General features: G+C 38.1%; 1 protein-coding gene across 1 annotated transcript; it reads left to right on the top strand.

The window, feature by feature from the left end:
• Positions 1-927: 927 nt before the first annotated feature.
• LOC122666019 (probable carboxylesterase 8) lies at positions 928-1900 on the top strand. The gene has a single exon (XM_043862135.1). The coding sequence runs from the start codon at positions 928-930 to the stop codon at positions 1894-1896; it is 969 nt and encodes a 322-aa protein (XP_043718070.1). The 3' UTR covers positions 1897-1900.
• Positions 1901-15945: the final 14045 nt, after the last annotated feature.

The following is a 15945-nucleotide window of genomic DNA, read 5'->3' as shown; positions in this document are numbered from 1 at the left end:
AATCCAAACCGACATCAACCCGTTATCATAAACCGAAATCGACACGAAACCAAACCGCACCGAAATCGAAACCACACCGAAACCAAATATTTCTTAATGGTTTGGTTTCGGTTTCTATAAAAGTCACACCGAAATCGAAAAGCCCGAACCGAAACTGGCCCAAACTGGCCCGTTGACACCCCTATTGCATGGCATGAGTATAACTAATTTTAGGAATTGACTAAATCTTTTCTAAATGAAAAGTGTTGGATATAAAACAAATTTGAGACCTACCTATCTTGTAATTTTCGCTTTTATCTAATAGATCTAACACGTTATCTCTAATATTTTCCTATTTTCCTTGATCACTAATCCATCGGTCGATGAATTTCATGCCAGATTATAGTTATAAAAGGCGTTCATGATGCTCCGTGAAGACTATAAATCGTAGCCTCGTAAATGGGGGAGGAAATGAGGAATAAAGACTGTGAATATGTAGGTGGGTCCCAAAATTTGTTATCGTTGGATTAAAAATTACTTACACGAAAAGGCACCAGAAATTATACCAATCTGACAGTGAATTTTCGCCTTCGTTTTTTTAAAAAGAATTTAAGACAGTCTTGACAATTTTACTATTGATATGGGAAACTCTTAGACGGTTAACGTTGTTCAGTGGTCGGTCTTAAACGGTGTTGGACGATGATGTATAGAAGGCGTTCATGACGATAGGTAAAGCCTAGAAGTCGTAGCCTCGTAGGTGTGGGAAAAAAAAAGACGCGAATGTGTAAGTGGGTCCCAAAATTTGTACGAATCTGACGTTCACGAGAGAGGTTGCATGTGCGTGTGCCTTATATCTTAGGTGTCACTTTTCTGCGAAGCCCCCTCTCTCCCATGTAGTATAAAATCCCATTATCACGGATTGAAGGTGGAAGAAGAAGAAGAAGAGTCATGGGATATCAATCTATGCCAGTTGATGCCTACCCACGACTCATTTTCCTCAAAAACCCTGACGGAACAATCAAAATGCCCCAATTCCCCGAAGTGCCAGCCACTGGTGACGGCGTCGATGCCGATGTGTTAACGAAAGACGTTCGTCTAAATGCGGCCAAAAACACATCCGTCAGAATCTATCGCCCTAAAAACGTTACCAAACATTCCAATCTGCCTCTAATAATCTACTTTCATGGCGGTGGTTTCATCCTTTGCAGGGTCGCTTCTGTACCTTTCGATGAACTATGCATCCGCATGGCTCGTGAACTCTCCGCCATTATCGTCTCCGTCGATTACCGTCTTGCTCCAGAGCACCGCCTCCCCGCGGCATACGAAGACGGGGTCGAAGCAGTCCAGTGGGTCAAGAATCAAGCCTCAGATCAATCCAACGGTGAGCCTTGGTTGAGGGATTACGTGGATTTCTCAAAGTGTTTCATCATGGGAGGCAGTGCAGGTGGGAATATGGTGTATAATGTGGGATTGCGGTTGTGGAGTTTGGGATTAGATCAACTTAAGCCAGTGAAGATCAGTGGATTGATACTGAGTCAGCCATTCTTCGGTGGGGTCCAAAGGACAGAATCAGAGCTGAGAAAGATAGACGATCCGCTCGTGCCGTATCCAACGACGGACCTGATGTGGGAGTTGTCTTTGCCAATCGGCACCGATCGTAATCACGATTATTGTAACCCTATGGTGAAAGGGTTATCAAAATCGGATATCGAAGCGTTGAAAAGCCAGAGTTGCTTGATTATAATCGGTGGAGAAGACTCGTTGATGGACCATCAGATAGAGTTTATGAAGATGTTGGAAGGGAGTGGAGTCAATTTCGTGGAGTTCTACGATGAAAAGGCTCCTCATTCTATCGAACTCTTTGAACCAGAGAAGTGTGAGGATCTGTTCAAGGCCATTACAGAATTCATCTACTGATCGATCCATCCATCCATCCATCCATCGCCATGCATATCTTTGACTCTCTTTACTCTTCCATTTTTACCAATTTTTTTTCCTTCCTAATCAAACCTTCTTTGTCTTTGTTATTTTCGAGAATTATAACTAACGTGTAATGCATGAGTGAAATGAAATAAATCAAATAATATTATGTTTTGGGAAACATTTTTTTTTTTTTTCTTTTTGGTGGATTGAAAGAAACTCATTTATTAGTGCGAGAAGATTGCAAGGTGTTTAATTTATAGATATCAGACAACCAAGAGTTTGGACTCACGCCAAACTATCCTAGGCATTTGTCCTAGGCATTTTTAACCAGGGAGTTAGCCACTGTTAATCTCCCTAGGAATGAAAAGAAAATTACTGGAGATGAAACAAGAAGAAAGGTGATTTGTCATGTATAGTGTTTGATTCTTGGATAGGACGAGGAAGCTTAGTGTTGATCATCAGGTTGGAAACATCCAAAATGTCCACTTCAACTTCCAAAAGAAGAATGCCTTCAAAAATTGCTTCAAGAAGATCTACCCTAATGGTGAACTGAGGAGAAGCTGAAACATTCTGATACAATAGAAAAAATACATCCTTTTGAATTCCAAATGACAAAGCCTGTTCCTCCCAATTTTATCCTCAACCAAAATAAGATAAACAATGATAATTGAGGTACCTAATGTTTGTAAAAAATGCACTGTAGATACCCAAAGCTTGTAAATTATAATTAAAATACTAATTTTGATATTTTCAATTATACCCCAAATCACCACCACCACTACAACCACCATTGCCGCAATCACCACCGCCACCCACCATTACCATCATTACTGCCGTGCAGCCCCATCGCACACCATCCTCTTCCCCGCAAGATCATCACTACCCCCTCCCCCTCTCTCTCTCTCCACCCTTTCCTCTCTGCTTTTGCTGCTCTTCTTCTCCTTATTCCTGTTGCCACTGCCACCGCCACCGCCACCGCCACCACAATCATATGTTTTTTTTTTGTTACATGTGTTTCTAATTGGACCATGCATTCCACTATATAGATCTATGAACTCACACCTCGGTATACCACATGAAAGGGTGACGAGGCAATTCCGACCATAGGATTTCTACGGAATGATGTAAATTGATTTAATATTAAATTTGGGAAAATATTGGGTATGCTAGCAATATACTGTAAGCTAGACCAACAGCTCTCAAACACACTGCTGGAATCTTGAACATTTGAGAAGGACTAGACCAGTTCAAAAAAGAAGAAAGAAAAAAGTGAGTAGGACTCCAAGAACTCAATGGTAGTAAAAGGGACGGTTAACCGTCTCTTACTCTAACCCGATGAAAGAATAAGAGGACTGGGAAGCAGCCTCTTTCTGACTCGGTGAAGGTGGGTTTTGAAGTGTTTATTGGGACCGAGCTAGGCAGCAAAATCCATGAGGCATTCTAGTCCATCACCAGTATTCTCTTAATTTGTTTCTTTTTATTATTATTATTATTATTGCTACATTAAATTAAATAAACTGCAAAATTGGATTTGAAGAACATAAAACTCAAAACTGTAAAATCCATGAGGCAATCTAGCTGTTTGCAAATAGTAGTCAAACAGTTAAATCATATGAGATTCAAGGTTGCAATGGATTTTGCATCAGAAGTGGTGATACTTGGTAGGGCTTATGAGAGGAAATCTCTCGCCATTAGCAACAGCTCATATGATAAGGCACCAGCGCACAATCCACAATCAAAGGAAGTCTATGAATGGAAAGAAATTAGGTGAATCCTATTCTGTAATATATGATAAGGATGACAGCAGGGACCCACCTCCCTTTCCTTTGTGTAGAGAAAACCTTCCATAGATAACTCCTCAATTCTCCTACGAGTTATCTTTAAATAGGATGTGTAATATCCTAAACTGATATAGTGAAAAGCCTTTCTCTCGTGGACGTAGGTCTCTTGAACCGAACCACGTTAAGTCTTATTGTCTCCTTTCTTCTCTCCTTCACTCTTCTTCCCTTCTTCTTTAACATGGTATCAGAGCCTCAGGACCAACAATCCTCCCATGCTTCCACTGTGACTAACTCCTCCACCGATCCAATCTTCATATTTTCTTGGGATATAGCTCACGGCACCGTGGTTACATTTGCTATGACATGAATTCCAGGCGTGTAATAGTCTCACGGCACGTGGTCTTTGATGAAGCCCGGTTTCCTTTTGCAGAAGCCCAGCCTTCCCCATGCTTAGTGGCACCATCTCAGCCCTCGATTCTTGGACCACCTCCAATCCTCTCTTGGCCATCTACCATGCCAAGGACCGAGACCATTAACACAACACCACCACCCACTACCCATATTTCTCCCACCATACCCAACGAAGTCTCACCATCACCATCACCATCACCTACTTCCACTAATGAAGTCTCCCCATCACCATCACATACTTCCACAACACAAATCAACTCTAACTCTCCACCTTCACTTGAATGTGTTGTTGACATTCCCATTGAGACTCCGCCTGTCACCCATCAACCAATGATAACCAGAAATTAGGATGGAACACGACGTCCCCGTGTTCTAATGGCGAATACCAGCCCTGCCGCCCATGAACCAACATCCTTTACCACAGCCAATCGATTCCCTGAATGGAGAGCTGCGATGGACTTTGAATTTAATGCTCTCTTACAAAATGGTACTTGGACTCTAGTGCCTCGCCACCCGCACATGAACGTCGTTGGTTGTAAATGGGTATATCGGGTCAAACGCAAAGCTGATGGGTCAATAGATAGGTACAAAGCAAGGCTTGTTGCAAAAGGGTTTAACCAACAAGAAGGGCTGGATTATAGTGAGACTTTTAGCCCCATTATAAAACCCACCACAATAAGACTGATTTTATCTATTGCTTTATCATGGTCTTGGCCCATTCGTCAGATGGACGTACAAAATGCTTTCCTACATGGTGTGCTCAAAGAAGAAGTGTTTATGTCCCAACCTCCAGGGTTCACTGATCCTAATTATCCAAATCATATTTGCAAGCTACAACGCTCATTATATGGCCTGAAGCAGGCACCACGAGCATGGTTTGAACGGCTTAGTAATTTTCTGTTCGAACATGGATTTGAAAGCTCAAAGACGGATACTTCTCTATTTTTCTACAACACCAGTACAGTGACCATATACATCCTCATTTATGTTGATGATATAATCATTACCGGCACTAGCGATGACCATCTTAAGATCGTCATCGACAAAATGGCACGCACATTCGCAGTCAAGGATCTTGGGCCCCTTCATTATTTTCTGGGCATCAATGTTCTTAAAATACCCAATGGCATGGTTCTCTCCCAGCGTCAATATGTATTGGATTTATTGAAGAGGGCACAAATGGATGGATGTAAGCCTCTTTCCACACCCATGGCTGTCTCGAGCCATCTCACCCAATTTTCAGGGGTGCCAATGGATGATATGACATTGTACTGCAGCATTGTCGGGGCCCTACAATATGCTACCTTAACTCGGCCCGACATTCAATTCGCAGTAAATCGGGTCTGTCAGTTTATGCATCAACCAACCACCGACCACTGGGCTGCGGTAAACGTATCCTTCGCTACTTACAGGGTACTATTGATCATGGCTTATCATTTGAAAAACAATCTCAAATCAAGCTCTCTGCCTTTTTGGACGCCGACTGGGCCGGATGTCCTGATGATAGGAAGTCTATTGGTGGGTTTGCAATTTTTCATGGTACCAATTTGATTTCCTGGAGCTCTCGTAAGCAAGCTACTGTTGCACGCTCCAGTACAGAAGCTGAATATAGGGTCATTGCCAACACAGCTGCAGAATTGACCTGGCTACAGTCCTTGCTCAAGGAACTTCATATTTATCTTCCAACGGCCCCAATTTTATGGTGCGACAATGTTGGTGCTACTTACCTCACCGCCAACCCAGTTTTCCATGCCCGCACCAAGCATGTGGAAATAGATTTTCACTTTGTCCGTGACAAGGTGGCCAAAGGTGATCTCGATGTTCGATACATTTCCACAAAGGATCAACTTGCTAACATTTTTACAAAATCACTCTCATATCAGCGCTTTGCAACATTAATGCGCAACCTCAAGGTGGTTCCCTCCCCCTTGAGTTTGAGGGGGTGTATGAGAAGAAATCTCTCGCCATCAGCAACAGCTCATATGATAAGGCACCAGCACGCAATCCACAATCAAAGGAAGTCTATGAATGGAAAGAAATTAGGTGAATCCAATTCTGTAATATATGATAAGGATGACAGCAAGGACCCACCTCCCTTTCCTTTGTGTAGAGAAAACCTAGCTTCCATCGATCATCGTTTAGATTGTTCATTGGTCTGTTGTTAAACGGATCTTGAGGTACCTCAAATCCACCATCGATCATGGTTTATATTTTCAGCCTCAGGGAACTATGCAACTCTATGCCTACTCCGACGCTGACTGGGCCAGCTGCCCCGATGATAGGAAGTCTACTGGTGGCTTTGCAATCTATCATGGTACGAATTTAATCTCATGGAGCTCACGTAAACAGGCCACCGTTGCTCGATCAAGTACTTAATCCGAATACAGGGCAGTGGCAAATGCAGCAGCAGAACTCACTTGGCTTCAATCTTTAATGTGTGAACTCCATATTTACATGACCCATGCACCGGTTCTCTGGTGCGATAATGTTGGTGCAACCTACTTGATAGCGAACCCAGTGTTCCATGCTCGCACCAAACATGTGGAAATAGATTTTCACTTTGTCAGGGATAAAGTTGCTAAAGGGGATCTTGATGTTCGCTTCATCTCCACCAAGGATCAGATAGCAGATATTTTTACCAAGGCTTTATCACGCTAGCGGTTCAATCATCTTAGTACCAAGCTCAAGGTTCGACCACCCTTGGACTTGCGGGGGCGTGTTAAAGATAAGGATAAGGTTTTATCCTCAACAATCAATCTTGATGAGATCAACCGATCAGCAGATAAGAGCATCACAATGGTTATCCATAAACCAACGCACAAGGCTGCTGCAGTCATAGAGTTACAATCAAACTCTCCTAAACTCAAAGATAGCAAATCTCCCAAGTTCAAGGATTGTGACCAAGTACATGTAAACTGTAAAACGTATTGTTCTTATCCTTATCACAATGATAATCCTTGTAACATCATCTCTAAGCCTCTATATAAAGAGAGGATGGACGAAGGTTAAGAGTGTGAGAAATAACATATCTGTGGACGTAGGTTTCCAATGAAACCGAACCACATTAAAAAGTCTTGCATTGTCTTCTTCTTCTTCTCACAAACTCTCTCTGATTTATTCAAGTTTCAACATAAACCACGTCGAGTTAATTAAATATGATTTAACTAATAGGGCCTTACCCTTATTTATACAATCCTCAAGGCTGGCTCCTTCATGAGCTGACCGATGTGGGATTAATAAAGACATAACCTTAGAGGCTTAGACGATCCACTTCTTAACCTTGCTTCATCCTACAGCCTGCCTTTAATAAAGACACAACCTTAGGGGCAAGGCTCTACTACCTTATCCATCAACCAGTTGTTCTAGCAGTTGTCCTCAGAAACATCAAACATTAAACTTGAAATTAAATATAGGCATTAAATACTAATTATGTAATATATTGTTAAGTTGTCGAAAAAAAGAGAAAATGTGTCATTATGTGTAATAGTTCACAAACAAAGCATACCAAGCCTGCTTTGAGGATGCACGCCATGAGCTTGGAAATGGAAAATATTAACCTCCGAGGACTTATGAGCCTCATGGATCTTACAATCCAATCACCTAGATCCCATGTGACTTTTTTCCAGTTGGGTGGTGAAAAACCTGGGAGATTATTTTCTAAGACTCCAAAACCCTTTGTTAAAAAAGGGAGATGTGACCATCTGAATTGGTTGAATTTGTTTTTTTTTTTTTTTTTGTTAGTATTGGAACTTGACTCGTATTTTACACGACGATTAGCTGTGAAGCTGATGAAAGTTTCCAATCACAAACCTACGAGCAGGTAAGGTGACCATAAAATTTATGGGCGACTTGACTCGTAATTGACGCCGTAGTTAATTGTTAATTGTGAAGTTGATGGTAGTTGCCGGCAACAAAGGCAAACTTTTTCTTTTTAGATTCTTAAACTCAAGATTAAAGAATCAAGATAAAGTTGGGGAATAGGGGGAAGTGACTTCAACTAAAGAATTCAAACCCATTCCGATTCAAGAATCAAGATAGGGTTTGGAGAATAGGGTGGAATTAGCCCTTCAAAGTCAGATTAGGCAACTGTACGGCTGTACCACCTCAACCTGGGTTCTTTATATAACAACAAATGTCGGGTAACTAAAACCAGCATTACCAGATTATGTTTTTCTAACATGCCTTCGTTTTTGACATGTGTATTGCTGACCTTGACCGCAAATTTATATATAGAGAGCAGAAGTTTGCACTTTCACCGGTCCAAGAAGAAGACGGAAAAGGATGAGATGCAATTTTTTGAGCATAAGACACAAATTACAAGTTTTTTGGATAAGCCCAACTATCTTATATTCTTATTTATTCCGATAGAGATCCAACAATGATGGGTAGTTTAGAAAGGAAGGGGAGGGGTAGGAGATTTATCAATGATGAAATGTTCAATTTTATTTTTTTATGATTTTATATTAAATTATATATATTTATTGCATTTAAAAAAATTAAAAAAATATGTGATTCGGTTTGATCAGGTTTGACTAGGCAAAGTCACCAGGATCAGATTTTCTAAAAAAGCGAGTTGAGTTAGAAAATCTGGTTTTTCAATTGTTAGAGATAATTCCAACTCATTATCGATTAAACAGGGATTGACATCCAAAATTCAAAATAAATTCCAATCTCTTGTACACAGCTGTCAAGATCCATTACCTTATGAAGAAGATTGCTACACCAATCATCGGCTCAGCAATAGCAATCTAATTGACACTCTAGCCAATAGTGCTCCTCAGATTAGGAAAGTTTACAAAGAGCTATCCCACATTTCTGTAAATAGAATAAGAATGGAAATTACAAGATAAGTAAGTTTCAAATTTGTTTTACATAAACTACTTTCTATTTTAAAAAAGATTTACTTAATCCCAAAGTTGGATAGTACTCATGCCACGTTAGAAAAAAATATTAAAAAAAAAAAACTTCCAAAATTTTCCCATCCTCGTTTAACTATTTTAAAAACTCAAATGATATGATTGGAAGAACTCACTCTCATAAATCGGTCTCCAAGAGGAGGGAACCCAATATTATATATGCCCACATCCAAGTCCTTACGGGACCGATGTGGGACTATTGTACATAACATCACCGATGAAAATGCACCTTAATTGCAGGAGTAGATATCAAAGTGATTATTATCCCCTAAAAAAAAAATCAAAGATATAGCATCGAATCCGAAGGGAAGTACATCTTAGTTATTGGAGTAGAAAACAATAGAAATATATTAAATAAAATAAAATAAAACAAGACGATGGTTCACCCACCATACAAGGGTTTTCCAACCCCTCCTAAGGTTTTTGTATGTTTCAAAATACCCTCCCAATACTTATTCCCACGTCCTACGGTGAATGAGATCTGATTCACTATTGGTGGAAGGAAACTCGGTCAGAAAAAAAAGAACCAAAAGTGAGAGAAACAATAAAAATCATTGGAATAGAAAATAATAGAAACATATTAAAATATATATATATATATATATATATATATATAAGACGATGGTTCATCCACCATCCTAGGGTTTTTGTATGTTCCAAATACCCTCCCTACTTATAATAAAAAACAAAAGTGAGAAATAATAAAATAAAAATAAAAGTAAAAACAGGTAGAAAAAATTGTGCGCCCCTTCCCTCCAATTTTTCCCATTGTGGTTTAAAGGTTTAAAACAGATTTTTGGGACAATTTTGAAAGTTTACTTTTATTTTATTCTTACGTGGCATGAGTATAACTAATTTTAGGAATTGATTAAATCTTTTCAAAATGGAAAGTAGTGGATATAAAACAAATTTGAAACCTACCTATCTTGTAATTTTCGTTCTTTTCTACTAGATCTAAATAATTATCTCTAATATTTTCCTATTTCCCTTGATCACTAATCCATCGGTCGATGAAGCTCATGCCAGATTGTAGCTATAGAAGGCATTCATGATGCTCGGTGAAGCCTATAAGTTGTAGCCTCGTAAGTGGGGAGGAAATGAGGAATAAAGACGTGAATGTGTAGGTGGGTCCCAAAATTTGTTAGCGTGGGAGTAGAAGTTACTTATGGGTTGGCTATAGAAGGCATTTAACGACCCATGCAGTTTGTTTTCTAATCCTATATGTGGATGATATATTACTCATTGGGAATGATGTAGGTATGCTGACATCTGTTAAGATGTGGTTGTCCACTAATTTCTCGATGAAAGATCTTGGTGAAGCTAGTTACGTCCTTGGGATAAAACTTGTGAGAGATCGCAAGAATAGGATGTTAGGTTTGTCACAGTACAACTACATTGATAAGGTTCTGGCTAGGTTTAACATGCAAGATTTCAAGAGAGGAAATGTTCCTTTCAGACATGGAGTTACATTATCTAAGTCTCAATGTCCTCAAACTACTAAAGATATTGAGGCTATGAGGAGAATTCCTTATGCATCTGCTGTAGGGAGTCTCATGTACGCAATATTGTGTACCAGGCCAGATATTTGTTATGCTGTAGGGATTATGAACCAATATCAGTCCAATCCTGACAAGAACATTGGATAGCTGTCAAGAATATCCTCAAATATTTGAGAAGAACCAAGGACTATTTTTTAGTGTATGGTTGTGACTAGTTGTCAGTTCTGGGTTACACAGACTCAGATTTTCAAACTGATAAAGATGACACAAAATCCACATCTGGGATGGTTTTTATTTTGGGTGGTGAGGTGGTTACCTGGAAAAGTACTAGACAGAAGTCAATAGCTGATTTCACAACAAAAGTTGGGTACCTGGCAAATTGTGAAGCAGCAAAAGAGGGAGTTTGGTTGAGAAAATTCTTAACTGAACTGCGAGTGGTTCCTGAGCTGGTGAAGCACCCCATACAGTTATATTGTGAGGGGAGCTATTGCACAGGCAAAGGAACCTAGAGCTCATCATGCATATGGAACGTAAGTATCATCTCATCAGAGAGATCATACAGCGTGGTGATGTAGCCATAGCTAAGGTTGACACTGTAAACAATTTATCAGATCCTATAACAAAGAGTTTGTCACAGAATGTATTTGAAAGGCATGCTGAAAACATGAGACTTAAATACATAGGCAGTTGAATTTGATGTCCAAGTGGGAGATTGTTGGAAATATGTCTATAAATGTATAAATAAATTGTTTATTTGTGATTATGATTGCATGACATTAACGGGCTGTGGTTGTCCATAGGTTTTCACCTTAAATATTTTCATGACTAGGGATAGAACTGGGCATTCTGTTCAAATGGTCATCATATTGTGTGTGCTCATGAATGTTGATTCAGAGACACAAATGTGAGTGTACATATTGTGTGTACATTGATTTTGATCACATGAGAATCTTAAATGGAATATTGTCAGTTGTTTGAGGACAAGATTCTCATTGGTAGTTTTTCGATTGGTCTCCAGACCTGAGAGGTCCTTATCGTTGCAGCCAGACATTATGGGCTTTGGTGTACCAACGGTCGATGTCCCTCAGACAATATATTGGTGCACTAGATTCATGGTGTTTATCTGTGGACGAAAGAGATACTCAACAAGTAATCCACTCCCATTTTGGGTGAATATCAAGAGAGAGTATCTGGACATGATTGGATGAAAATTCGGATCCGGTGTTACATTTTGTAAAATGTTTATAAAGGTTTTCTAAAATATTAATATTTATTTTTCAAAATATTTTGGAACATTCTGAGATACCCAATCGGAAGTTCAGATTCTCTGCATGATATTTCGACAAACCTGGGGGTTGACAGTTATTATTTTCATGCCTAGAGGGGTTACCTGGAATGAAAGAACAAAAAAGTCTTCATGAAGTGAAGGTTTCATTACTGATTCACTTCCCAATAGTACCGGGTTCGCTTAGATAATGAAGACCGATTCGAGGTTCAAAAGTTCAAGAGACTGATTTTCTTCCAAGGAGAGGAGTAGATTCGGAATTCAGGTAAGGAATGACAAATATGAAATTTTCCATGAATTTCCCATTTGTCACTCAATGACGCAACGTTGCTTATTTCTTTTTTTGAAGATCGACGAATCAAACGATATTTCTGTTCCAATTTATGCCTCTTCTTCTCCGTCTGAGTCAAACTTTTCTTTTCCATAATGGGTCACTTCCTATTATTATCAATGATACAAGTCGGATCCTAGATGTAGAAATAGAAGAAGGTAGACCCCCTTCTTCATCGATCATGTGATATTGTTAAGTGGAGAGACCAAGTCGATACTTGACTACTATAACTTTGAGAGGAACAAGAGTTATATCTACATCTAATGTAGTAATTGGTAAATGTTTTTAATTTAGAATTATTGGCATTAGTCAATCGGCATCTATAGTAGATTTTCCATTGGGATCATATCTTTTCCCAGTGCCAACGGCGAAGGTTTGTACGTGCAACTAACAGATTAATTATAAAGTGAGATTTAATAGTTAATTAATATTAAATCTCAATTTGATTACTTAATGGGATTAACTAATGATTGTTTATTTATATATATATATATATTACTTTATATATTATGAAAAAGGAGATGTGAACGAAAGGTTTGAGAAACTTTTGTTTTGTCCATATCTTTTTCTATATTATATAATTTTATATATATATATATATATATATATATATATATGTGTGTGTGTGTGTGTGTGTGTGTGTGTGTGTGAAAGGATAATGAAGAGAAGAGATTAGAAACCGACTTTATAAGTCGTATAAGAGCTAAAGCCGAATTCATTAGAGAGTGTGGTGACACCTCAATGCCTCATGCCACATGTCGTTTTAATAGTTTTATTAAAAAAAAAAAAAAAAAAAAAAGCTAAGTGCTCGATGAGGAAGCATTACGGTTTGATTAATACTTGACACACTCCGTAAACAGTATGGTAGATACAACAGCTTGGCTTCGGCTTTAGCTTTGGAAAATAGAAAACATATTCTCTTTTTCATTTTTCATTTTTTTGAATTTAAGGGTTGAACTTAAAGTCTTTGGAAAGTGTTGTCAGAGAGTGCGTGCGTACCGTTGCTACGATGCTAGAGGAAAACTACAATCCCTAAGAGGTGTTGCATTTGTGACACTCAATGTAACCATTTCTCCCCTTCCATATAATAGAAATTGGTAATGAAAATCCTTATTCCCACAAATGGATTGATCCTGATTTCTAATATGATTAAAAAATTAAGTTTTATTTCCACTCCATATTGATATTCCATCACATTTAACCACAAAGAATTAATGAATGTGCATTTTATCAATTATAATTCTATGATATGTCCTTCTCTTGATTGACCATTTTCTCCAAAGCACTAGCATTTTCTATGAAGGATTATTTATCGCAGCAGCAACTACCTATGATGTGCAGACTCCCATTTTTGGGAGAACGTTAGACAAAAGGAAACATCACACAAGGATCACCAACCCAGGCTATCGGCCTTCTCGACAGCTCATTAATGACGTACAGTTATTTAAATATGATTTAAGCCTTAATGTCTTGGCCTTCTTTATACAAGCTTCTAGCCTTGCTCCTTCATAAGCTGATCGATGTGGGACTAACAAAGACCCTCAAATGATACCCCGTGTAAGTGACATTTAAATAGAGTCATTGGAGAGTTGAGTTGCTTCTCGTTTTTGATGTGGGACTATTCTTGCTTTCATTCTCTCTTCTGTCTTTTAGCTTTTCTATCGAGTCATTCTTACAATTATCCAACAAACAAAACGAGGAACACCGAGGCTCCTTCCTCTCTACAGTCCTAGCTAGTCTCGCTGGGATCAAAATTTGGTTTCCATTCTTTTGCTGAAATTTCAGCATCTCCATTGAAATGTATCTTGAGAGGTTTGAGATACAACAAAGATGAGGGAATTGCTGGACTGGGGAGTTAACAAAGTGTGTCTTGGTGTTAAGGTCTTTCAAGAAGAGTTGTTGAAGGTGTGCGGGAGAGCCCGCCACAACGTGCAAGAGGTGTATGAATCCTTCGATATCATTGCGCTAAGGGGTTTTAACCTAATATAGGTAGCTTGATTGTAGGTTTCAGTTGGGATTTCCATGGGCTCCTTGCAAAATCGAAATCTATGACAACACTAATAAAAATAATTTTAGATACTAAGATAGCCGTTCAACCTGCTTCATCAGATTCTTTAATAAAGCTACCATCACATATAATTAAAGGTGTTAATTTTGGACCAAAGCCAAGAACCGATCCACCCAATAGTTAATTGGTCCGGTTCTAGATCTACTGATAAGTTATTAGTCCGATTCTGAATCTAGCAATTAGAAACCGATGGAACTGGAACAAATTCACATTCTAACCTTATGTATTATATAATTCTTCAGACTCAAGATCTTGAGACAAACCCTTTATTATTTTAATTTTTCAATTTTAGGTGGTAACACTTGTCTCATGTACTATTTTACCAAAGATTTGGCTGCAAATTTAACGGTCCATTTGTGAATGTTAACTTAAGAACATATCTTAAAATAATCCTAACTTATAAGAGTGATGGTGTTTCTACTTATTAATTAACACACAACTAGAGGTAATATAGACTAGTTCTGTGATTTGAAAAAAAAATGAAGCATATTTCATGTTATTGAAATTAAAGAATTATTATAATATTATTAAATATATGTAGCATGTGTTAGGAAAAGTTCAATCCATACCTTGTATGTAACTAGAAGGAACATTTTTTTACTGGTATTGTCCTAATAAGGGACTCAAATCATATCAAACCCTTTGAAGATAGTAACCATCTATTTCTCCAAACTTAAATAGCATCACCATTGCTAACAAGTAACCTCATATGGTTCCATATGAATTAAGAGTTCTAGAGAAACAAGATCCTGCCTTGTTAGTATTTCAATTCCATAAGAAAGCTAAAGAGCTACAAATTAATGACCTTAAGAATTCTATGACTTGGAAGATTTTCATCAAGGAGAATTCTCCAATAGGACTTTACATTTATATTTTCCTTTTTTTTGGTAAATTTCATATTTTTAACCAATGTGTTCTTGCCAATATTAGAGAGCATTGAACTTGGACACCTATAGTTAATTTCCTCCTTAATCTAATTTGTGAGTAGTGAGACTTCTAACCTAATTACCATACATAGCAACCTGTAACAAATGCAAATTGTCCTAGAATTGCTTCTACCATTCAAGTTTCAAAGCAAAAGCTGTAGTTGGTTTATGCATGTGTCTTCCTAGGAAATATACCCTTTGAAACCCCCTAAGCATAGTAACATAGATCTTGTCATGTAAACTAACAATGGAACAACCTTACTGTTGTTACACTAGGGCCTGCCCTCTAATAATTTCCATAAAAAAAAAAAAAAAATTCTAAAATTAGTATACATTTTAGTCTGCCAAAACAAAGTTCTAAATATTCATAGAATGAGATTGTCCTTGTAATGTCCTAATTCTTGTAACTCAAAAAAAAAATGATCAAATACTAGGCTGCAATTTTTGTTGTCAAAAAAAATAAAAACAAAACAAAAAACCTGAGCCTTTTCTTTTCTTCTGGTGTGGAAGCTTCAACTTTTGACGAAAATCCATGATTGTTGTTTTTCTTTGGAGAATGATTTGCTTTTGCTAAAAGAAGCTGCGCAAAAAGGAATAGAAAAAGAAAATCTCACTTGGGTAAAGGCACAGAAGTGGACTGAAATAGCTCGAAGCGGGCTTATTTAATAGCGCAATACGTTTAATATAAGCACCACCTAACCTTTTTTGCAAAATTGAATTATTATGATACACATGAATTGTTCGAAGAAATGCAGCAATCATTTATTCAAAAGGTTTTTTTACTGTCATCCAGATTTAGATCATTCGAAATTTTTAACTTGTCTTA

This window comes from Telopea speciosissima, chromosome 6 (assembly GCF_018873765.1).
Source record: "Telopea speciosissima isolate NSW1024214 ecotype Mountain lineage chromosome 6, Tspe_v1, whole genome shotgun sequence".
In the NCBI taxonomy this organism is placed as follows: domain Eukaryota; kingdom Viridiplantae; phylum Streptophyta; class Magnoliopsida; order Proteales; family Proteaceae; genus Telopea; species Telopea speciosissima.
The sequence above is the reverse complement of the archived record's forward strand: the minus strand, read 5'-3'. Positions and strand labels throughout refer to the sequence as shown.

Excerpts from the sequence above, each read along its gene's own strand:
- LOC122666019 (XM_043862135.1), top strand. The coding sequence starts at position 928 with ATGGGATATCAATCTATGCCAGTTGATGCCTACCCACGACTCATTTTC.